The 25,910-nt window shown below is 40.3% G+C and overlaps 1 protein-coding gene across 4 annotated transcripts in view; it reads right to left on the minus strand.

The window, feature by feature from the left end:
* Positions 1–25,910, minus strand: part of agap3 (ArfGAP with GTPase domain, ankyrin repeat and PH domain 3) — a 119,961-nt gene that overhangs the window by 56,565 nt on the left and 37,486 nt on the right. For 2 of the 4 annotated variants that reach the window (XM_072364496.1, XM_072364498.1), the window contains exons 2-4: positions 10,333–10,391; positions 6,510–6,597; positions 2,337–2,422 (exon numbers count right to left, since the gene is read on the minus strand). In XM_072364496.1, the coding sequence (XP_072220597.1) occupies positions 2,337–2,422; positions 6,510–6,597; positions 10,333–10,391 (233 nt within the window). Of the gene's footprint in view, positions 1–2,336; positions 2,423–6,509; positions 6,598–10,332; positions 10,392–15,967; positions 17,719–19,342; positions 19,507–25,910 lie in introns of those variants that run through there. The other 2 variants (XM_072364497.1, XM_072364495.1) reach the window with 2 other exon arrangements.

Here is a 25,910-nt window from a genome sequence, read left to right on the forward strand (position 1 = left end):
TTTATAGATTATGAAAAAAAAACGTAAATGCAGAGTGTTTTTTTTTTAATAACATCACAGATGTTCAATATTATCTAGTCACTGTACATCATAAATACAGACAGAAGGGGGCAGTGTTGCAACATCTGTAATATACCGAATGACTTGTGTTGAAGCAAAGGACCACAACAAAGTGCAATGTCAGATTTAACACCACTACCGAATCTGTTTTCTGTATTCCCACTGCTATCATAATCTAGGAGCTTCTGTATTATCTGCGTCACGTAGCTTCATAATACTGCTGAGTTTATGATCAAATGGCTGAGAAAGCGTTCCCTTTAGGGGAGAAAAATCAATCAGCATCCATTCAGGGAAAAAAGGCTCATCGCACACCTGATTATTAGTAACAGAGACAAGCTGGTAACAAATTGTTCTCCTCTATCACGCTCTTCGTCATTCAGCCTTCACACTGGCCAACACCCCTATATAGAGTGAATGGCAAATAAAGCCTCTGAGCCACAACTCTGAGTGGGAACATAATGGAGGCCCTTTAATTATGCCACTAATTATACAGGCAGCTGACAACTGAGCCGAACTCATCTCTATTCCCTTATCTTGCTGTGCGCAATGCAAGCATAAGTCGGATCTTTGCCAGGCCAGGCATCAGTAGCTGCTGAAGGAGCTGCGTGGTAAATTCGACAGAAACGGGGAAGCCTGTTACTGAAACCACAGGCAAGTCCGCATGTACTCTCCAGGGTGGGGCTTTGATACTTTAGCATCAGTTGAATCCAACAATTACATGCATACACTTTCAAATGCATCAAACCTCTTCAGGGATTTATTTGTTAAATCAGTTGAAGCAAAAAAAAAAAAAAACTCAGAAACTGAAAAACTCATTTGACAGCTTTTTAATGATTACACAGAGATATCTTTTTTTCTAGCCTGCTTTGGGATATAAGCAAAGCAATGATACAATAATCACCTTCAAAATTAATCAAAGCATGGCCTCCACAGGCATATGGAACAACAATAACAGTCAATTGTTTCTAAACATCACGCAAAGGTGTTAAAAATTCCCATTTGTTCTATTCTGCTCCCCATGAACTCCTTAGATAAATATATTGCTCTTTAGATGCTTAATATCTGTGTTCACATCTGATGCCTCTTAACACTTATACTCCAGTAACTTTTAGAACATCTTCCTCTTTCAGAAATTACTCTCAAGGGTCACCAAAGCATATCTTCTGTTTCTATCTCTTTAAGTCTGGATCTTCCTCTGTCGTGCCATCAAGCTAGTAGCTCCATCTTCATTAATGCTGAACATCAACATACAGAATACTATCCGACCTGAGCTATTCCTCTTATATAATCATTCCTATCTTGTCCATCTTTGTTGCTCCGAACATAAATCTAAGTATTTTTTTCAGCTACTTTCAACTCTGCCTGATCTCTTCTTGTCAGTTATTGGTCTCATTCTTTGCTTGTAAACCTTCCCTATGACTCTTGCAGGTATCCCTCTGTCACACACCACCTACATTCTTCTCCACCCACTCCACCGGGCCAATATTGTCTTCTTTACCCGTCTATCGAAACTCCCTGTTCATTTGGCCCAAGTATCTAAAATACCACCCCCCTCACTTGTCCTTGCATCCCAGTCTTTCAGCTGCTCTCCTTTCATGCACAAGTATCCCATCCTGCTCCGAACTTTTATTCTATTCTCTCCAGAGCATACCTGCACCTCTACAGAATCTCCTCAGCCTGCTCATGACTCCCAGTAAAATTTTGTGTCATCTGCGAACATGAAAAACCACTGAGACTCTTGCTTGATCTCATTCATCACCCTGTCCATTACCATGCATCACTTCCACTTCATTTAAAAGGATAATGTACTTCATTAAGAACAACAGACTCTGAAAGAATTTATAAAGACCTGTTGGACTTCCAATTCCAGGTCCATTAATGCACTACAAGAGCTGTGAATGAGATGTAAGACAGTAGACTGTACATTAAGATTGATTTAGTCTCCAGGCCTTAAAAGTAAGACCAGTGTGGGTGTGTTTTAAACTTACACTTCTTTCTAATGACAAGCATAAGACAATTAGTGTTTAAAGAAAAAAAAAAAAGCACAATGAGTATGAGAAAAACTAATATTTAGTTGACTTTTTCTTAATAACTTTATGCTTTTGGTTGCAAGTTGTTGCCCAGTTTTTTCTCCTGGAAGGAAAACACAGGGTGCCGTCGCAATGCTCCTAAAAGAGGGGAGTATTGGTCTGTCTCAAAAAGCACCTGTAGGTATGACTATTCGCAGACGGTTTCAGTCAGACACGTGTCGAAGCTTAAATAGTCTGTACTCTTACCTGCAACTCTGGGGGCCCTCCTTCATCTCTGATCAGAAGTAGGTAGCTCTGTCCATCCACAACAATTTCTTTCTTAAAACGTCCACCTGAGGATGAGACATTATTAGTGTCTGCAGGAGGATCCAAGTAGAATAACAATGCAGACACATTTTACACTCATTAATCAGTAAAAAATAAATAAATAAAAAATAAACATACAAAAGAGCCAAATAAACTGAAGTTTGATAATCTGAACACAGCTTGAGATTGCTCTTGAAATTTCGGGCAGATGCGTAAGTTTAAGTGCAGTCTCTCAATTTAAACCTCCTTAAATGCAGTGTTGTCGGGATCATATGCCAACAGGAAACCAGGTCCCTCTGGAGCCAATTATGTAGGCGAGAAATTGCCATTTAGCATGTCTAATGCACAGCTGCTGAAGGACCCAGCTCAGTGCCACTATCACCGTGCTACAACACTTCACAGAAAGGCCAAACTTTCACTCCACAAACATTATCAGGCTGCTTATTCTGCCTTCCCACACTTCACTGTGCAAACTGCATGTTTTCTCAACATAGTTTACTGCCCTACAATGAAACCTTAATATAGAGAACCGTAACCATTACAACAAAGTGAATAAAAGGTTGGAAAAGAATGGGGATGAAATATGACTGAAAAATACTTTATTCTTAACTCTTGTACATGAGGTCATATAACATCCACAGGATAGTAGCGCATAACACTTGGCTAACATGCAGCCCTGAGTTTCTCTTCTTTTTCCATTTCTTTTCTGACATAAATGCATTTTCCTTGCCGCTAGCAAAGCCAGCTGCAGATAAGGAAGAGACCAATGGGAGAACCACACAGTAAATTAAATTTAGCATATCATTTGAATAGTCTGCGATCCTGCGGAGATTAAAAACATTCAAATGAGAGTTGTGAGGCTAGAGATGTCCCAGGGAGTAAAAACGATGCCTTATGAATACGAAATTATCCTAAGAGCAATTTGACAGAGTTGAATAATGCAAAACTTTGAAAAGCTCCCAGAATGATCGTGAAAATTGTCCAAAAAGTGATTCTGAGAACAGCAGACACGCACATAGAATAAAAGTACATCTCTTACACTTGTCTTGGAAATTCAAAAGTCTTACTGCGATCTGAGAAAAGTGTAGGAGATCTTGCTGTTTAAACAGCCTATTAGAAACTAAGGATCCCACATCACAGAGGGGAGAAAAAGGCTATGCAGTAGCCAGGGGCAGTAATTTTTAATAGATGGACAGTATTTCCTATGTCAGCAAGCAATACATATCCACTTGAGCCATACTTCCACCCTGCTAAGTCCACTTTAGCCTGCTTGGCAAATATGGGATTCTCCCAGCCTCTTGCAGTGGCTCTCAAACCCTATTTGGATTCTGGTTGTGTAACAGGGAGAGATTGATGAAACCCAAGCCAGATTTTTTCTTTCTTTCTTTATTTCACAAAAGTCACAGAGCTTTGGAGCTTTTCAGACAAAGGAATGAAAGTCTCTGCATATGCATGTTTGAATCTTGTTTAAAAAGATGAGAAGGATCTCATTACACACCGGGATCAGACCGATACAGAAAACCAGAGATTTATCAGAGCATAGAGTTTGTATGGACGCTGGCAGCATACGCCGGAAGAGATTATGGAGAGGACACTCAGAAACCAGTAATGTGATAAAAGCATATGGCTGTGGTGAAAACAGGGAAGGGAAACATTTCCATTACATAATCATTTAAGATGTTGATATCTTTATTTAGAGCTGAACCTATATCATGCATTCAAGGAGAAAGCCTGTGCTCTGGATGAATGAGGCAGACTACCACAGTCTTTAGCATTACAAAAGCTAATTCCAGGTTATTTGAATTTGTGTTTAAAAACAGGCGACTAACACCCCTGTATACAGAGAGATGGTAAGTTTGTCGGCATGGTTAACACGCAGTAAGCATACTCTGCTTTACACGGAGGCTTAAACCTTGACACAGAGCCACAATCCGACGGAGCTCCATCTGGTGTTGCCATAGCAACACACCCCAGTACCTTTTTTCAGATATCATAGCAAAAGCTCAGGAACAAAACGGTGAAGACACAGCCACAGCTCAACCTTCTTCTGCTGGGCGATGCTTCTGCAATGTAAATACTCAAGCTGGAGTCTAGCCTGTGCTAAAGCACAAACGAAACACAGAGAGCCCGAGCAGTTGCTCTTCGTGATACAGGTATGTTGCATCACGGCAACTCGCAGGAATGTAAAAGGACACGCAGACACATCTGAACCGACATGTTTCCTTGATTAAAGCAGCAACTCTCAGCTCTGTTTTTCCAGCATTTCCAGCATTGATTTCTGAAGGACTAATTAAGCTATGAAGATTTTTTTTCCTTCCTTGGTGTAGCGAAGAGCCAGAAACTAATTATGCGCTTCGTGTCTCATCCACACTATAATTACACTAAAATGAAACACTGCAAACCCCTCAAAGATCATCAGTTAACTCTGGGTTTGCCAACATCTTTGTGGACCTATGAAGGACAGACCTTAAAGGGCCTGAGGGGCATTCTTGTTATCTTGTTGTAACAATGATTTTTTTTCTTTGGTGCTGATAGACCTTGAACAAAACTGGCTTTAGTTTATGAATATATAAAAATATTGTAAATTACAGCCCAGAAAAAATCTACAATTCTTCATGTTTTAACAATGAGAAATCATTGCCACCATAACGCTTTGTCCTTATCTCACTAATGAAGGAAAATAAAGGAAATTTCTAAACCAAACCAAGCCGGTTATTGATTTTGGCATCAGGAAGCTCAGCTACGTCCAGAACAAAACATTTTGATACAAACTAATTTGAAAAAAAATGCCCTACAAATGAACCCAGCTTCATGTGAATACCCTAATACACTCGGTGGCTAATACACGGTGGCTTTAAATGTATCGCAAATTTGACAATTCTGAATCAGATATTCACATTAAATATGAAAACAAAACAAAAACATAACATATGGCCACTTATTTACAAAGAAAAATGATGCAGTATTACAAAAACGTCTGTAATACTGCTCTCGGACATTGTTTTGATTGACTTGACCATTCCAAACCATTTGTTTTAATCTTTTTCAAATGTTCTGGTGGCACAACTTGTGTTGTTGTCTTTGTGTCTAGCTGCATGACTCCCACACTCCTGAAAAGTCAGTTCACGGACATATATGCTGACAGCTTTTTTTTAGAATTCCACTGCCATCAGTCATAAGTATTTGTGACTGATAGCAAATCGCTCTGGTCAGACACAAACCATGATACCATAACCATGTTTCACAAATGGGATATGGTTCTTATGCAGGATTCAAGTGATTAACTCTCTTTAAACGTGACACCAAAATGTTCTATATTGGTCCTGAAAACATATTCAACTTTTTCCAAGATTTCGAGTACCAGCAACTCTCAGAAATCTCCTTTCCTCAAGCCACAATGGACTTCCACAAGAATGTGAGGATCAGATTTTGACAAATTTTTATTCTTTAAAAAAGATTACATAGAAACATGTTGTACGTGATCGCCAAGAATTGCTGGAAACATGTTAAAAGGCCAAGAACTGTGTCTTATTGAATAATAGAAGAGTGAATTTTCACAGATTTTCTGCTCTGAATTTTCAGGTCAAGTCTAAAAATCACATTTCCATGATGCAGTGGGATTGATAAAATAAGGCGAGCACAAACTGACCCCACCAATAACACTGGAACATTACTAAAAATCCTGCAGTAGCCTCAGACTGGCCGCAAGCTAACTGATGTTCTGCTGTCTTCACAGAAATGTGTTTTACATTGATGCCAGAATTTGCAGAACTTGGGCTTTCTAATTTATTTCAACAGGGACATTGAGAAAAATAAAGAAGATGATTAATTCAATGAAGAGTGAAGCTGCAATGCAGCACCACCACAGATCTGGCAACACACCAATCATCAGATTCATGCTGAGTGGATTGAAGTTAATAATCACTTACTGTGGTCGTTACAGGACTGCATGTGCATGTACTTACTACTTTTACATACTGTGGATTATTTTATTATTGCAATATTTTGGTTTCTTCTTTTGTATGTAATTCTATTGAACTTTAAAAAAAAAAAGATTTAATGATTTAAATGAAAATCTAACCCTGACCCACACCACATCCAGCAGACTATTACCTTCAGGAGACTCCTCTTGCACGTATGTGCCTGTCAAGTACCGATGCACCAAAGCAGACTTCCCACTGGACAGATTTCCCACAATGCCCTGAAAGGCGAAGAGAAAAATAACACGGTTATGACAGAAATGAGACATAGCCTTAAGAGAATAAAGCAATGACATGCCAACAAATTACAACAAATGAAAATCCAGCAAAAGGTCATTTTGTTTCTCATCTCTGCAAAAATATTTGATCTTTTCTTTTTTCTTTTTTTTTTTACAGTCAACTATTGTCTCCAAGTTTTCAAATGGGCTAAATGGACATAATAGTTTAGCAGGTTTTAGTCCATTACCTGGAAATTGTGTGGGCAACAACAAAACATTGACCTTGAGATGTCACAAATAAAAACATTTCACTTAGACAGAAATCTGAAAGCTTGTTTTTCCTAAAAGGTTTCCGTTTAACTGACAAGCCTTAATTCTCATTTCTAGCTATTTTGTAAATGCCCCATCTGCTAATTCTCATGATAATTCTTGCTGACATCAGCTTCACCATTACAGCCCAACCGATAAATCAAAGGCTGACATTGTGGATTATATTGGTCTATGACAAGTGCAATTATAGGGGTACATAAAGAGAAACTGCAGTACAAAGAATTCAATAATACTTTTTTCCTCCCCAAACCATTAGCTTATCCCGTTTTATGCCAGACTGGATGAGGCAGTGTTTTTTGTCGACAGGGATATCAATCTCATCAACAAAAAAGAACTGACAAACTAAAAAGAAATTACACATTTGGACCACGACACTTAAACAATAACATTGAGGAAACTCTAAGAAAATACAAAACGTTAACTTTGAGTCACGTCAGTGTGATTAATGCATGATGCTTTTCTACACATTCAAAACATGTCTCCGTTCGCAGCAGTTGCCAGGCTATGCAAAGCGATGTAATGAACTGTGTCTTTGTTAAAGTGTAAACAATTTATTAAATGTCAGATTGCTAATGACACTGTGGTTGGACTGTTGGTTTTGGTAAGGTCTAAAAGCATTAATGCATTGAAACACATTGTTCTTTTCATATTGCACGTCGCTGCAGAAGCTATTCTCATCTCCCATTCTTAGTTTTAGTTCCTGTCTCTTTAAAGGTGCTGTTAAAAATGCAACTACAGCCATCAACAGAATTGGGAAAAATAATACCCATGACAAAAAAATAATGTTTCTGTACTATACACTGAGATACACAACTGTGAAACTTTGCGGGCACACTCTTTGTAGTGTCTAGTCTACCCTGAATGCCAGCAGAAGAAGAAGAAGTAGTAGCTGGCACTGACAGTAGCAAACTAATAAAATGCCAACTAACAGCATAGAAATGAGTAATAGGTGAAAAAGAAAAAAAAAAAAAAACTAATTATACCAGCAGTGGAGATTCCCAACAAACGATCATCACCTTTTCTTCACTAGTCACAGGTTTTTTTGTTTTGACATATTCGACGAATCTCAGGTTGTAACTATCCTTTTTTTTCCCAGCTGATTCCACAATGTTGGCTTCCTGTACGTAACAACGTGGTGCTGAATTACCGAAGAGGAACAGTAGTGGATTCACAAGGGCATTTAAATTTTTTATTTTTTTTGCATAACCCACATGTGAAAAGAGCAATACCGTGGACATGTTTGCTACCAAACTTGTGCTAATTGTACAATCCAAACCGTACACATGAGAAAGTAGCTGTGCTATCGGGACCAGCCCCCACATGCTCAGCGTATGCTCAGATTATTGTTAGTCGGCTGTGTTCCTGATGACTTTTAATAAATAAAATTGAAAGAATACATTAAGAACAAATCTAATCTAAAATCTGGTAAAACCAGGTAAGGCCCCTTTGAGTTTATGTTCAGGCATTTGGCGAACACTTTTATCCAAAGCGACTTACACTCATATCCCAGGTAGGTAGGTAGCATTAGAGGGTCTTGTCTAAGGACCCCTACTAGAGGTACTACCTTTAATGTCAGGATTCCAACCCCGGTCACCCTCATGAAAAGTGGCAATCTTAGCACTACATTATCCAGTCAGAGTTGATCACTTTCGAAGACCAAGTTACAAAACCCATCTTTAATTTCCTATGTAAGAGAAAATAACTCAATTTGAGATAATGTAAAGGGAAACCCAAAATACCAAATGTGATATCATTATGTAGACTTTCACTCAACAATACTAGTTAGTGTTTAAACCAAATGATGCAGGGAGAGTAGAAGACTGCTTTAAAGAGAACAGAGGGCAGTTAGAAACTATATTAAATTGAACAAAAGTAAAAATAACACTTTTTTTTTCTATGCAGACCATGAATGTCTTCTAAAGTCCAGCACTTTGTTTGTAATCATTCCTCTGCCTCCATTCCCTGGTGTCTACACCAGACCTCAGTGTAACGCCCTCAGGGCAATGCATGGTGGAGGGTGGGCCGATGATGCCTGCATGTCTAGGAAGAACAAAGGCTACATCCAACCTCGTTCCTTCCCTCTCCTCCTCCTCAACCCACTATCGTCCTCTTACTCTTTGGATTATTAGTGGGTCCTAAAGTTAGGTATGGCTCTAATTATTGAGGGAGACTTGTTCAAGTTATGCACAAGTGAGGATCTGTTTGAGACCCGTCCAAGTTCACGGTCTTTAAAACTGAAGAATATGTGTATCGTGAAGTACCCAAGTCCAGTAAAAGCTATGAGTCAAGAAAAATGGACTTTGAATGTGCCAAAGAGCCGATGTTCCTGCTGTTTTAACTGTTTCTGCTTTGTGACCTGCTGGTATATAGGCTTCATTAAAACTAAATGCAGCATCAGCGGTGCTCCACTACAAAACCTTTACTCAACTTTGTACATGAGCTCTGATCTGGGAACAATTTCAAGTGTGGAGCTGTTGATCAAAAGGTGTCTATAAAGCTAAGTTTGACCACAGTTAAGTCACCAACGACAATGTCGGGATTAGAGCTGAGCATTGTGGTAGATGTATTCAGATTTTCTAACGTGATATTGATCTTTTCACTTAATTTGCAGGAAATATTCTTACCCCAGTTTCATTCATTATTACTTCCAGGCAAACGACAAATGAGAAACAGACTGGATCACTTCTAAAAGTTTTAAAAGATTTGTTCCCAAACAGTTTTAAAGATTCACGCTATTTTGCAATACATTTTTTTTTTGCATTCTAGGTCCATTTAACAAATCCCTGTGTGGAAACTCCCAATTAACACCTGAGAATCATAAAAAGAAGCAGACACGCTTAAAGTGTTTGAAGCCAGCAAAGGAAGTTGGTCTTTGAGCTCACTATTGTGAATCCCAATCCCCCCCTTTTTTTTTATGTCATTGAAGTTTTCCTTTTCAAAGAGCCCAACAATGAACTCACTTTACGGGAAAAATATCCTCTCCACTGGCACAATAGAGTCTTTATGGGTAGACGGCATTAAACCATTTGAGATGTTAGTTGTGCATTTTTGGCATTGATGATATGTGCGCATGTGTGTGCCTCACTGGCGAGTGGGATTAGACCCGGGATGTGTCACCGGTCTAGCCCAAAACTGCCACTCATTTCGCATCCTGCTGCAAGCCACCCAGCATCTCCATGCCAACGCATCTCATTAAAAAAAAAGTCTCCCACTATGTGCCAGCAAAAAGTTCAGCCAATTTCTGAAATGTTCCTTTTCATGTGAAATGTAAAATGAGGGTTACATGTACGGAACATGCTTTCCCACTGATATGTAAATTGATCAGTAAAAAGAAACCTCTAAGGGCGAATCAGCAGTGGGGCTGTTAGAAATGAAAAAGAAATGAATAAATAACAAAAAATAACTTACCACTTTCAGCTCTGGAACTGATCGACTCAATGTCCATTCCTGGCTGTTGACGAAAGAGTCTAAAAATGAAAGAGACGAAAAAATAAATGAATTGGCATTGCAGCCATAGTTTACAGACTGTCCATCTGTCATATAGACATATATCATCTACAGTTAGGTCAGATTCCATCACATATTAGCCAGTATGATTATGCGTTGATATTTTTTTGTTTTGATCCACAGAGCTATGTTGGACCTGGCGTACTGAAATGAGAGGGTTTCAAACAACATCATTTAGAATTGACTATTCTTTCCAACTCTTTCTAAGCAACTTATTCGCTCAGAGGACTTGGTATGACAAGAAAACAAAAAACTAAGACAGGCCAAAGTTGACAAAGGAGACAATTAAATACTCAGAATTTCAATAGCACACAAATAATTCTCTGTATTTCCAAGAATAACAACCAATAGTCGATTTGAAGTTGAGTCTCAGGGGTACAGTCACCACAAACAAACAAGTAAACAAAAGGTATGGTTCCAAGTTTCAGGCTGAAGAAAAAGTGCTCGATAAACTCACAGGTTTTGCCATATAATGTGTGTACAAGCATGCAAATCAGCGGTGTTGTAACACTATAATCTACCAAAACACACTGTTACATTTCCAACTAAAGAACCTGGTAAGTTTTACAAGGATTTCCACAGGGAAAAAGTCCCATCATCAACTGAAGTTTCTCTGTAAATTCATACAATTCCAAGAAGTGTTGAGTGTGTATCAGTATAGTGCTGAGAGAATCTCATTTTAGTTTTTATGCTCTGGATATGGTGATAAAAGCATGCTGAGGACAAGAGGAGGGACTGCAGTGCTCGTTAACAACTGGTGGTGCAGCCCTGCACATATTCCCAAAAAATATATCTTTGCACCCTGAATAATGAACTGTTGGCTGTGAGTTTTACCCATGTTGTCTATTGATAGAGTTTACCTGTATTACCTGTCGACACTGTGTGGTAGCGTCAGCCTAGTTGTTGCTAAACTACAAAATCAACACCCTAATTCACGGCAATCTCTGAAGATTTCAACCAAACCGCTCTCTCTGCTACACTTTAATTTCATGCAAGTTTGTTATCAGATTTGTATTTTTTTCATATTCGTTTGATTTTGTTGTCTGTTTATTTACTCATTTGTTTCCAGTAATTTAAACAGAATTGATATAATTTACACCAGCGGAGAATTTCCATCTTTTCTATTAATGTGCTCCATCTAGTGCTGTGTGTTTATTTTCAACTCATAAAACACACACTTGCTAAGAAGGGATTGTGAAACATACGATTAGCTCAATGCATGGACTGTTTCAACACTTGCTGAAAGAGATTTGAACTAATCTTTCTTAAAAGCGTAATTATCAGGGTTGATTCAATTTGTTTGGATTCCCGGTGCTATTTGGGGACCTACAAAAGCAATAGCTTTGAAAAAGGACAGAGGGAAAGAGCAGCATAAAGAACAAAACAGGACCACAGAGCTAAAAACACAAGTGACACCTCCACAAGCTAAGCCCATTTCCCACAAAGATGCACAAAACAACTATGCGTAATAACAACAATTAAAACAAAGACCACCTTCCTGTTTTTGGAACATTAGTGCTCTCACTATCTGATCCCCCAAGAAGTTACTATCTCCAATGAGGGAATGTAGACGCAGAGTCTCCAGCCAACAAGGCTTTGCACCAGGTGAGCCCCTCCATATGTCTAAACCACAACAATCAAAGTACTCATCCACCATCATTACAGTAAGCCTGACTGTTGCAGCAGCAGGCGATGCAGAAACAAGAACAATAACAGAATAAACAGCAACCACTTCTGCTATAAGACACTTCTCTCTTTTCTTCCCGAAATGTATGATAAAAATAGTCAATTACTCATAACTCAACAGAAAAACCAACAACTCCTTGACCTCCCACATTGTCCCCTGCTAAAATGTTTGAGTATTTATGACTTCATGCTAGACTGGATGTCTCACTTGTTGTGGTATAGGGGAGTGTATAAGGAAGGGCTTTTCACCAAGCATTGTGTGGATCAGACTAGTCTTTAAACAGCACACCTTTAGTTAAACCCTCTCAGTGTGGGTCTGACATGTCATGACATGAAGGAGAACATCTGAAAAGCAGGAAACTCGAGGCAAGTCACAGCTTCCTGAGACAATGTAAGATAAGTTAGTCACCTAATTTTGGAAGATTTCCTATCTTTTCGTAAACATCCAGACAATCATGCAGAGAAGTTCAGTGTTATCAAAGTTGGAAAGTGCTGCATCGCTGAAATAGCTAATTCACCTACTGCTAACAGTAACGACACCACTAGTGCCTTGACAGACATAAACACAGGGAAAATTAAACAGAGGCTTTTGGAAAAAAAAAAAAAAAGGAAATGATGGGACCAATCATCCATTTTCACAGCATTAAAAAAAATCTTTTCAGGAAATAATTTAAACTGTTTCCTCTCAAAACAAATTGTAACACTAAGAAAATGTCAGATTTCTGCCATCCAAGGAAAGATACAGCACAATTAGTAAGCTCTTAAAGAAGGCGCCCTGATTGAATCCATGTGCTCTGTGTTACGTCATCCTTCAAATATGACCATCCCCACATTACTGCAGCCCAGAATGCCTATGGAAACAGAGAGCCCCAGCATTTATGATGCCAACAGAGGACACCAGTGTCTTTGTCTCTGAGGGGAAAACTGCGCTGCCAGCTTGTTTATCAAGCTTTTCACTTCAGTGCACACGTCTACTCAGATGAAATGACCGTCCAATCTGGGCATTGTAAAACTCTCGTGATTATTTCATCTCAAGAGAAAAGAAAATGCAGCATGAGCAGCAAAACTGGACACATTTTTGTTGTAAGTATGAGTGCATGCACATGCATACATACATTTCTTCAAGTATAAAGTCTGAAGTGGTTTTTTAAATGAGAGAGGACAGCCTTGAGGTCTACACTTACACCCTTTCTGACTTTCCAACCATGCTTTTCCACTGTCAGAAATTACAGAGTGCAAATTCAGCTAGCAAACTACTTCGATGATTTGCCAACCTCATGACCAACCGACATTCCCTGTCTGGCTCCTTTTATCAAGTGTGTCTTGACAAAATGGCCCTGTGGCATCTTCTTGTTCAGTGCAGCTCTCCAAAAAGAAGAAGAAGAAAAAAAAGCATTTATAAAGAAAACATCCCAGAAAAAGCTCTCATCTCTGTTCTCCCAAAAGCCAAGCAGTTATATTTATCAAAAGGGGTAAGTGACAATGACGGTCTGCCATGCTAAAAACTCTTAAAGCCCTTTGTTTTCTACAGATGGGTACTGATCATCTTAAACTGGACATGCTGGTTCAAACACCATTCACATTTAACATGAGATTAGCAAACTGGGTTTTCAAGAAGTCTTGCATTTGAAAAAAAAAAAACATTTTTGGAACCGTCAGAGGTATATGTCAAAGGTTATATCTGTCAAGAAAACAAACATCAGCAACATTAGCTGATGGATTCATGTAAACTATTTGTCAAAATGAAAAACCAAATTCAAAGAATCCACAAATTCGGATGTATTTCAGACACGTTGGTGAAACTGTTTCCTACAGCAGGATGCAGCTCTGCGAGTGAACCACAATTGTGAAGAACCAAATGTAGTCAAGCTGATATTTGCAGTGGCACATGCTAAAAGACAAGTTATAGTCACTTAATCACAGTCTTAGCTCTCCTAAGTCACTTAGCACTCCTGCCTAGACTGTATATCTCATTTTTTAATGTCTCTCATCTTGGGCCTTGCAGCAGAGGAGGACATTATTACAGTTATGTTTGTCCAAGTTTCCTTAAACAATCCTTGTGTTCAAGGATTGTTTACCAGCTGTGACATATAGGCTTTACCGACCCCCACTTAACAAATTAATCTTTTTTTCAAATCTTTTTCAATGTGAAGGTTTCCAAGCAAGCACATTTCAAAAGCAAAACAAGGGCGATACAGGAACTACCGTTGGCAGGAATTCACATAGAGCGATATCAAATGAGACACAGCAAAAAGAAGCAAAGGGAATTCTGTCCTCATGAATAACTTTCATGTCAGATTCAAAATATGCAAACATGGATCACACACACACTCACAGGGAATTTCCGACAAATTCTCAAAAGATAAAACCAAGTCACTGCTCTGCTAACACTTGTTACATAGTTCTATCTGTAATCCTATTCTCTGTATTTCAACCTACACCTGATATGTAGGCTGCTGAACACCTATGCCTCATGAGCAGCCAGCGCTCCTCTCTCCCAAAGACCCCCGGAGAGCCCCCATCTCAGTGCATGGTTCACTGATCACTCCTGGACCCGCAGACACCACAGAACGGCTTTGTTCATCCAAAGGTGGGGGCGGGGACACCTCAAACTTCTTACCCATTTAAACTCCCTTCCCCCAAACCTCAGAGATACACATGAGCACAACTTGAGTGTGTGTGTTCAGTTGTGGGAGAACTGGGCTTCAACTTTCTGGATTTAATTTAAGAACAAGCACTTAGGCAGGTAGCAACAGGCGCGAGTCCCGCCCAGGGCATTGAACACCCAACTTTACTCAGGTTGATCGGCACACCTACATTCCTAATGGCTGACTGACTGATTCTACAGAACAATCAACGCACAAACAGAGCTTGACACTTCACCACTAAGAAATAGGTATCCTTGGTTACATGTCATATGAGAATACAAATAGAGAGAGGCTCAACAAGGTCGACCTCAGGGCACTTTAACAGCTTTGTATTTGAATAAATTTTTTTTTTAAAAATATCTGCTTTGCTGCTTAAAGACCGGTTTAATGAGCGTGAATTCAAGATACGTGCAACCTGACATCCAGAGAGGTCATTATTAAGTTGTCACAGATAACTAATTGGGTCTCTGTGAGAAGGTGTGAAACTGGAGCAAATCTCAGCGAATAGCAGCCATTAATTCAGATAGTTACAAATGTTTGCCTCTCTCTGCCCGCTCTTCCGGGCAACTGGACAAACACACTCCACTGTGAGATTTAACCTTTAAACATTGTGCTTAAGTCAATTTCTCCTCTCCCCATCATTATAGCATGTAAGCCCTCTTAATATAGTCCTACGAGATTGCTAAAAGCATTCTTGTTGCAGCCACTGACTGCTTTGAGGCTGATTCTTTAAGCTGCATTTGTAAGAGAACAATATTAAGGCTTTGAGCAGAGACAATATGTTGCACCACACAGCTGTCCCACCGTAAAACAAGCCAGAATAACATGTTCTTATCAATCACTGCTGATTTCACTTTACTGTACTTACTTACTCATTTACTGAACAACAAAACCCTTATATAAGGCAAAGTAACTGCTGTGTAAGTGCATAGAAACCGGAGGTCTAACCATGAAAAACCTGGGAGACATAAAGTACCCAAAATAGAATTCTAAAGGACTCTCTGGAACCAGACATTTTTGAATGCCATCCAAACTCTCAATTCCCCACATGTTTCTAATTTGCCTGCCCTCATTTTTTTAAGGAAGAAAAAAAGTGCACTTCCGCATTTCTTTTTTGAGCTATAACTTTTGGTGCAGTGAATGAGGGGCTATAAATGGAGAGCTGAGCTGAAAAATAAATCCAGCAATCTTGCAGGTCTTACCTTGACCTTTGTGGGAGTTAGTGCCTGCCAGAGTCTCTATGGTGATGGGCTGTGACTTATTATTCCCAGTCTGGGGAAACTGCCCAGTGTCTTTGCTCTGGGACTGCTGGGATTCACATTTATTTGGCTGCTCTTTCCTCCTGAAACGGTTGGCTATGAGCTGCCATATGCTTGGTTCTTCTTGAACTGGTTTGGAAGACAGTTTGGTTGGACATACAGGTACTTCCATTACCTTGACCTTCCCCCTGCTGTGGTACTGAATGTACTGCATGCTCCCATCTTCTGTCTGTTCACTAGAAGTTGGGAGCATTCTTCCTGTGAGGTATGAGAAAGGCCGTGAGGACATTGTTGTCTCCTCAGCAGAACTCTTAACTTGAGAATACTCCTTTGACTCCCGCTCAGACCCAAAATTAGTTTTGTCACGAGGTGGAGTCCTCCTGATTCGCATGCTGAGGCTCCGCCTTAAAGAGGTTAGGGTACTTTTTGAAGAATCCGATTTGATGGATTTTGCATCTTTGATTGCCTCCTTGTCTTTGCTCTTATCCTGAGATGCTTTGCCAAACAGTCTCCAGCGGAAGCCCCCTTTGAGAAATCCTCCTCCATTGCTGCCTGTGTGGCCACAGTTCCTATGGCTGTCAATCTCATCATCAGAGCCCCTCTTTCTTAGCTCCAGGACTGTCATACTAACAGGCCTGGGCTTCCAGCTCCTCTGGCGAGCCCGGAAGGAGACCTCTGTAGGGGCCAATGGCCCCTGCGACAAGATATGATTGAGGCCATCCACTGCCCTCAACTCAGCCTTCCTGCTCCTGCACTGCTGATTATCTTCTATGTTTCCTGTCCTTTTGGAGAGTTGCTGGGCCTGGGGTTCTGATAGGACAGGGCCTTGGCCTGCCAGCATGCAAACACTCCTTGGCCTCCGCAGCCGTCTTTCTTGTTCAGATTGAGAATCCTTTTGCTGCTCAACAGGGCCGTCATACATGCTTATCTTTCTCCTGTCGAGCCCGGCTTCATCCTGACATGGCCTTCGTAACACAGCCCGCGGCAGAGAGCTATGGCCTGTAACCCTGACATGGCCCCCATGGACAAGCCCCTCAGAACGGACGGTGACAGAGCATGATGTTGAGCTCTGAATTTGTTGCTCCTGGGTGTCTGTCTGAGTTGTTAGCTCTTCCACGTCTCTGTTGTGTTCTGAGAAAATTTCTGAGTTCTTGGAGGGTTGTTTCATAAACCTGTCTGTCCTCATTTTTCCCTCCACCTCCTCTTCACTCTCTTCCAGAACTACCTCCTCTCTTTGCCTCCCAGCTCTGTTCGTGCAGCTCAAGGAGGGCCACCTGTTGAGGTCCTGCCGTGCCCTGCCCAGCCTGGGGCTGTTCTCCATTGGCACTAGATTCATTAGCTCTCCTTTTGGCTGGCAGTCGTCCACCAGGTTGTGAGTGACCTGGCCCATTTTTGGCTCTGACGCTGCTGCATCTCCTTGCGATTCTTTCAGGATTACAGAAATGTGGTAGACAGTTATTCCCTGGTGCGGATGTCCAACAATGGTATTCCTTGGGGTCGTATCCACAGTCCCACTGCTAAGGAACAGCATCGCACTTCACTAAAGCAGATTGAAACATACTACCTCATTCACACACAAAAACAAGCATGTAACACAGCCCACTGCTCACTGCCTGGGAGCTGAGAGTCAGCTCATAAAGTCTTTCATTTGAAGTCCAAATTCCTATGCCAGGTATAATCCTCCAACCTTTGACATGGGAAAAAAAGCTTCAAACAAGTGCAAAGCTTCGCTGCCACCTGCATCCTCTGGCTCCTTTACTTAGAAGACTGGACTGACGCAGACATTTAGATGGTAGCTGATTTCTCTCCACACTTTTCTACCTGTCCTGTACAAGCAGCTGGCCATAAGAAAAACAGGTTTGCCACTGGTTCTTTTACAAAAAAGTCATCTATAACAGATGAAAAAAAAAAGCCCTGAATCATTCTTCTTTGGCAAGTTGCGAGTTGCGAACTGTGAGCAATCCTTGCTGCTGGCGCTCCAGACAAACCCCTTAATCTCTGAGCTCTTGCCATGCAGAGCATGAGGGAGTGTGTCTCTGTTTGAACTTTCAGCTGCCTTCCAACCCCCGGGACACAAGGAAAACAAGGAGTGGATCCCAAGGGCATTAGAACACGCCTCCTGCTTTTCCAGTGCTGCTCGAAGCCCCCAGAGATATACAGACAAAAGTGAACATGAGATTGAGAGAAGGCAGAGCTGATTACACACTGCTGTAATCAGACAATCCACAACAAACAGCCATGAATGGACAGTTTGTGTCCTACTGACCAATTGCAAAACACAAAAAGGGGTTCTACTACAGCTTAGTTCTACAACAGGAGGAAGGAATGGGTTGTAAAAGACCGCCAGATACTTTGTTATTTCACCTACATTCAACCATCTATACATGTTCATTTTAAGGATCTGGCAAAGACACACTTTACAATGAGGTCAGATAACTTTAACAGAGAAATATTTCCCAATAGAAAAATACTCCAGGATCTATGAGAACACTTAACCTGTGTTGGCAACATGGATTTACCACACAACCACACACCATGCTTCCAGTACCTCCCACTGCAGCCTACACTCAGTGGGAGAGCTTAACCTTAATTCCAAGATTGGCTGACAGCTATTTATGGTGAGGAAATTGTATTCTTTTTAAAGCACTGATGGCTACCGTGCAGAAAGTAGTACATTAGACATTATGTAAAATGACATCTCAACATGACTGCACATTAACTCAAAAGGATGTTTAGACTTGAATTTCATTCGGAAAATAAGCACATTGAACTACTGAGATCTACTGGCATAATTAAATGTTAGGGATGAAATGAACCGACAGCCTTTTCATTTCCTGCTCAATTTCCTACATTTTTATTCTATGTTGCAAAAGTATTGCAAAGAAATCTTATCTGAACCAAGCTAGATTTAACCTGAACAACTTTGCAGCACCTATAGTGTGGTTAGGGCTGGAACACTGCCCCTTTGTGGTCATTAAGAGAACAATCCTGGTGGAACGGGGAGTGTGTGAAGGTAGGTGAAGGTAAGTGGTCACTGATTGATGTTAATCAGGTAACCAGCTGTGCAAGAGTAATGAGTATATAGAGTTATTGTGTCATGAGATCTGAATAAATCTCTCTTTAGCTGATATAAACTCAAAATCTTGTTACATTACCCAACATATAATCCATATAATCAAAAGCATTTTAGGAATTTTCCAGGAAACATTTAAGGGCATGTGTAAAAACATGCAAATATAAACCACCAATGAAATGTTTCAGTATTAAAATAAAATTGATTCTCAATATGTTGTGAGAGCTCACTGTGCCAGCTGTTACCTGTGTCTGGGAAGCAGGGGTTTGAAATGAACTGTGCCTCCTCATGGAGCAAAGAATCCTTTTCACTCCACTGGATAGAGGGGTCTCGAGTTTGCCTGCGACACCCAAAGCAGCTCAACATGGTCAACCTATAATTTCAAATGGGCTTCACCGAAGAGGACTCAAAATATCCTCCTAGTTTTCTTCATCTTATGCTTCTTTTAGATACTGCAGTGACACTCTCCCTGAAGCTCAGTTCTCAGCTCTGTTATGGCTGTGTCCAGCCTGGCAACAACAAAAATATTCTTTTGTCATCTGCATCATGCTGTAGCTGTGGTGTTTCTTTCATAACAATGGTTACTAGTAGGATCCTGAGCAGTAACTGGACAGCCTGTCCAAATGACTAAGACGAGTCATGTGCTGCGGTTCACTCCGAGTTGTTTCCTCCTTGTAATTCGTAATGCAGGTGTCAGTTAGCAGCAAGAAACACTGATAGGATTACAGTTAATCCACTATCCTGTTGTCTTTGTTGTTTTGGTCTTGTCCAGATGAAGTCTGGGCTGGGTAAATCCAGGGATTTCAAAGTGCTGACCCATTAACAGAGGTTCTCTTGAGTTCCTGTCTGTCCTCCTCTGTCCCACAGCTACATGTTACTAGTACAGTGCAGTTGAAGTTGGGAGGAAAACCTTTCAGAAAAACTGGATTGGTGAGTTTTGAGATTCCTGATTCGCGCTCCATATCTGTGTGTACACATCTACTCAATCTAATCTGTGTGTGTCACTGAAAAACAGGAGTGAACAGTCGTGTTGACAACACGGCTTCCCTTCAGGTAGACCAGACAGGCCCTGAGAGATATTCTGTGTGATTTGTAACACATTTTTGCAACGCGCGTGTATTTTTAACTTGTTGTTATCTTTAATAGAAACCTTTCTTCGTAAGCAAATATTTCAAGAAGAATGACACTGAAATTGATTTTGCCGAGTGGTTGACCAGAAAAGATCACTTGAAGAGCGAGGTGTGTAACAGTCTGCAAGGTCACAAAGTTCCTATAGTAACCTTTAAGCTACAGCAAGTTTCTCTCACACTGGCATACTTTAATGTCCATTAGTCCACCATCAGTTGGCAGATTGCTCAAGATCATGTGGAGAAGCCCGAAGGCTGCTGGGAAAAATGTTGTGTTGATGAATGAGATCAAAGTAATACATTTTTATTTAAAATAACCATGTTATGTTTGAAAAAAAAAAACCAGACTGATGTCCAGCAAAAAAAAATCCCTATTCTATCTGCAAAACACAGGAGTAGTAGCATCATCTGGGCCAGGACGGCTTCCTAAGATTGATGGAGGAATAACGAAGAATCAAGCTAATGTCTTGGAATGGCTAAATCACAGTCCAAACCTTAATCCAACAGAAATGTTATGGGAGGACATGAAGCAAGTAGTTAATGTGAAGAAACTCACAAACGGCCCAGAATTGGAGCTGTCAACTAAAATTCCACCAAGTTAAAGAGCAGGACAAATGGACAATCAATTAGTTGCAGTTATTGCTACACAGATCATTTGCTTCAATAAAGATGGAAGTTATTATACATTTAATTCAGTTTAACTAGTGTAAATTAATTCTCTTATGTACTTTTAAGACTTCCTCACGTGGAAATCTGACGATGTCTAAGAAATTTAAGAAACACTAGATTAAAGTTACAGCATGTATAGACCTACTTTTACAGTTAAACCTCACTCACTCTACACACTGCCCTACTCTACTAATCTGAAGGTTAGTGAGAGGCTGAATGGAAATAGTTCCACAGCAACATCAATCACCGTCAGAGCTTAAGTGATTTTCAGGGGTTGTGATATTTTTCCGAATTACTTATTAGCAGGAACCACAGGACAGATATGTCTGAACAGGCGACATAACAGAATGACAGCCAGTCTGTGCTGGAGTGTTTATATAAAGACCCAGACAGTATGAGCGACAAACACTGGTTTAGTCTAGCAGACTGCAGGACGCATCCAAGCCACATGAGTAAAGCTTGCTAACCCCTCATCAGCATCAGATCATGAGTCAGTGTGAAGAAGACAGACATGCACATATGTGGCTCTGTCATGAAGACAGGCGGGTGGTTTTGTCTAAAGATGGTAAGTGGAAGAGAGATTCTGCGTCTTACACATCATTCAACTCCAGCTACCTGCTTGACTAGCGCTGATTAGCTCGGTTTCTTTTTTGTCTGTAAAGCGTTGCTGACCTCATTCACACTTAAGCAGCAGTAGCAACACTATCACCAGTTAATCATCCAACATTCTCCAGAATCAAGTATGGGGATAAAACCTCCGGTGTTACCTACTTCCTGAAAGCGCATACAGTACATAACTTCTACATCATTCAGAAGTGTTAAGTGAGAGCACAGCATGACAAATCAGTGCCAAAGCTTGTGACAGTGACTCACATGGTTTAATGAGATCAAAAAAAATTTCATGACTTTTCAGAGGTACTGATGTCATGCTTTAAATATAGTACTGTGTGAACATGTGAGTGCAACGTCTTCAAGGGAGAAACTAGAGGAAATCATTCGCAGTTATCAGAAATACTCTGAGATTTCTTACCTCACTGGACAGAGTCATGAACCGTGATGAGCGTCATTTCAGACCAGACACATCAATTCTGAATTGCTAATCAATCTTTGGATGAGACTCTGCATGAGCCTTTATCATTCAAATACTAATTGGTTGCTTTTAAGTAGCTCTTTTTGGACAAAAGAAGGACAAATTTTAAGAGGTAAAGTAAATACAGGGAAAAACAAATAAATTCTTACTGCACATTCCTAGATATAATATGCGTACATCAAGTACAAGTCAACGTTCGGACATGCCTACTCATTCAAACTGAATGGGACCAACTTACCTCTCAAATATCTTATTTGGCTTTTCAAAATTAAACTGAAAAAACTAGCATTTATTGACCGCTACAAGCTGTTAGAACCTGACAAAACTGGTTGTTGCAATTTCCCAGAACTGAATTAGTTTGGCAGAATTAAGTCAGTCCATGACTTAGTGTATGTAGTCACTGGTATGTCTGCTAAAGCTTCAATGCCATTTTTTATTCCACTTTCAAACATGTTTTAATTGTACAGTGTCACTGAGGTGAAACTCACAACATATTACAGAAGAACAATTAAACCTTTATTAAATATATATTTGAAGGAAAGACCAGGCTTCCAAAACCAGAGGCAGATTATGCAGCTGCGCCAGACGTCAAATTTAATTATTGGTTTAACAGGATGGCAGCTGAGAAATGGCGTCTTGTGCCTGTTACCTAGACTACTCTCATCTTGTCTCTTCCTCGCCTCCAACACTCCAATCACATTTGGGAGGAACAACACACAAGGGCGTACAATCTGAGAAATGAGTGGAGCTGGACATCCTCTGTCCATATCAATGGGAGTGATAAATGATGTCATCCATTTAACTGGCTGATACCAATTGAGTTTCACTACTTTCTGACATTTTATAGAGCAATCATCATCACTAATGATATCCCATGATCATCTTAATTTCAAAGGGGATTTTTAAAGCTGCCTGAATTCATAATTGCAAGCTATGGCTTCTTCACAGCTTGGTTACAGTTCCACATTCATGGGGTTTACCACACTGTTGTGAATTCCATTCCATCAACATAGTCCTGGACTGATTAGACCACTGTGGCATCGAAAAATCTGTCACTTAATCCTCCCAGGAGAAAAGTGAATAAATAATTTCATTAAACAATAATTGACTGCAGTCGTGGTAGAGATTCTCTGTAACATTGCTGCTTCACAGGGTGTGACTCCTCAGCTGCGTGTGGCATATAAAACACACAGTGTGGCTCCTCAGCTGTGTGTGGCATACATAACACACGGTGTGACTCCTCAGCTGTGTGTGGCATACATAACACACGGTGTGACTCCTCAGCTGTGTGTGGCATATTTGACACATGGTGTGACTACCTGGGACAAAAAAGAATAACAAATAGGTCTGCAAACCCTAAAGAAAGCTCTGAAGAATATTTTGTTCAAGAAACACAGGACTTCTTGCAATAGTTGAAACCTGAAATGAGGTGCTTCTCACCTAAATTAATGTGCAACAGCTCTGATTCACAGATGCCTTTAAGAGACTAAGACACAGACATAGTATAAACAAACAGTTTAGATGTGAGATACAAGACAATCTGTGCATGCATGAGTTCAAGTTCTTGGACACACTAATAAACACTCAGTAAAAATATGCCTCTGATTTCCCGACACCCAGGCGATGGCACAATGACCAAACAATTTCCAAAACAATGTAAATTTACCAGCCCCAGTTCCATCCTCCCCTCTGTTCGTTAAGACTGAATTAACGTTGGATCAAACACAGAAGCATGGTGGCTACAGACAGCGAGGAAAGTTTATGATAATTACGCTTGCAGTAGTGGTAGCGAGCGTGGGCGTAGAGCTTTTTAAAATTCAGCTGCACCAGCGACGAGCATACATCACTATTGCTCCACTGCAGAGAAAATGATAGGTTCGAGGACGTCTGTGGGAGGCTGTGAAAAAATTCCAGACGCTTCTGTCTCTGAAATTCAGGTTTTGAGAGAGAGCGTGTGCATTTGAGCAGTGTTTGTGAGAGAAAGACCGAGACGGACAATGTAAGAAACTGAATGAGAGGGAGTCATTGACAGTGTGTATTAGCTGTGTAACCTCAGCTGCAGGCAGCATGAGGCTCCATCATCAAAATGTTGCCATCCATATGCCAACTGCTAATTTTCCTGTTTCCTTTGACAGAGAAAAAATACTAAAGGATATCTGCTTGTTTGCTGTGTGTTTACTTGTATGCAAGTGCACACACGCATGGATGGATGACTTTTTGTCTTTACCCACACACAAGCACCACAATCACTCTGCCAGCCAATGTATTCCATGTATTCCAGTCTGTTGAAGAAATTCAAGGTGTAGAAAACTGTAGGGGAGGGATGCAGACTTAGCTAGAGAGAATGGAATTAACAAGAGAATGGTCCATCTGAAATTCACTAACTGAGAAAGGCCAGGGAAACACAGAGGCAATAAACTGGTTTGTAGAAGATGACAAAATGACCACAGAGTGAATGTGGGAGGAAGCTGCACAGACTTTCACGGTCAGGTTTGTGTGGGCTGGTGGCTCCCAGTCCTCTTCTTCTACACATTAGTTTACTTCTCGTGTCATCTTTAAAAATTTGCCTGCACTTTTATGCCGACGCTTTGATGAGTTATTGCATTCTGTAAGTCTTATTGAAATCTACGAGTGGCATTAATGTCGGCATAATTATGTATCATTACATGAAAAAAACCCTCAAAGATCTATATCAGAGAGGAGGGATAAGATTTGCTTCGTATTAGTGTTTTAATCTATGGAAAATAATTACCAAGGATGGTCTTAAAACCAGAATAAACCAAAATAAATCTCTTCATTCTGCCATTAAAGAAATTTAAGGACACGATTTTGAGCTGTCACTCGTCAGAGGACTAATTACAACTTTCCAGTGTTTGCAGCATTAAAGCAATCCTGCTATCATGATTCTTTTTCTTCAGTTTCCTTCCTCTAAAAACAACATGAAATCTGACTTCCAGCTGCCTTTTTGCATCTCACCACCACCCTGTTGCAACAATCCTACAGTTGTGAAAGTAAATGGAACTGCCAGTCACATCTGTTGACCACAAAAAGATATCATCTCGTTAAGACACAGTAAAGTGAGCAAACTTGACTTTAGTAAAGGTCTTTTTTCATCCTTTCCACAATTTCCAGTGATGGCGTTTAGATGCTAATGAATAATATCAGCGATTACATAAAATTTTTACTCTTCAAGGCTTTTCTTTCTATGCTGTTCCAAACAGAGGGCCAAGAATAGCGACACATTTAGGCACAAGCTCCCATGTAATTTCCCACGCCTTTTGTCTTCATTCCTGTACCACCCATGCATGCTAAGACAATAGGCTGGGAGCTTCGTTAGGAAGTCAACAACACCGTTTTCAGAAAGAAGCCAGTCAGAATGCTATCCTTCCCTGCAGGCCATCAGTGCTACTAACATGGAAATGTATGGAACAGCTGCAGGCTGAACTAACACAAATATTTGCATCTATTAAGCCGATGCAGTTCATGAACCCCAGGTTTGCAAAATAAAAACTCTGATTTATTCTCTTTACACAACACTGCTGGCTGGCTGCAAATAATTATGCAATCATTTTTCCACAGATAATGGCTTTGGGGCCGTGATGCACCATCACTTCAGCATTCAGCGTGGGATTAATTGTTATTATGTTCATTTAACTAGCATATCTGTGACTGATGAGAATGTCTGACCAGCCAGTAAAAAAAATTAAAATCTTGAGGAGACTAAGTCCCACAACTGACTGGCTATTAATCCACGCTCCAATAGCTCAAGTTAAATGGCACCAGCACCATGGTTACAAACAAGCAACAGATACAGGAATAAACTAAAAACACAAAATTTGCCTTAAAAACAGTCACATATGGTTTTGCAATATCAAAATAATCAAACTGCAGCATCCTGAGGCTTGACATATTGCAAATGATTCAAAA

This window comes from Leuresthes tenuis, unplaced genomic scaffold, assembly GCF_036924035.1.
Source record: "Leuresthes tenuis unplaced genomic scaffold, fLeuTen1.0.hap1 SCAF_14, whole genome shotgun sequence".
NCBI classification, from domain to species: domain Eukaryota; kingdom Metazoa; phylum Chordata; class Actinopteri; order Atheriniformes; family Atherinopsidae; genus Leuresthes; species Leuresthes tenuis.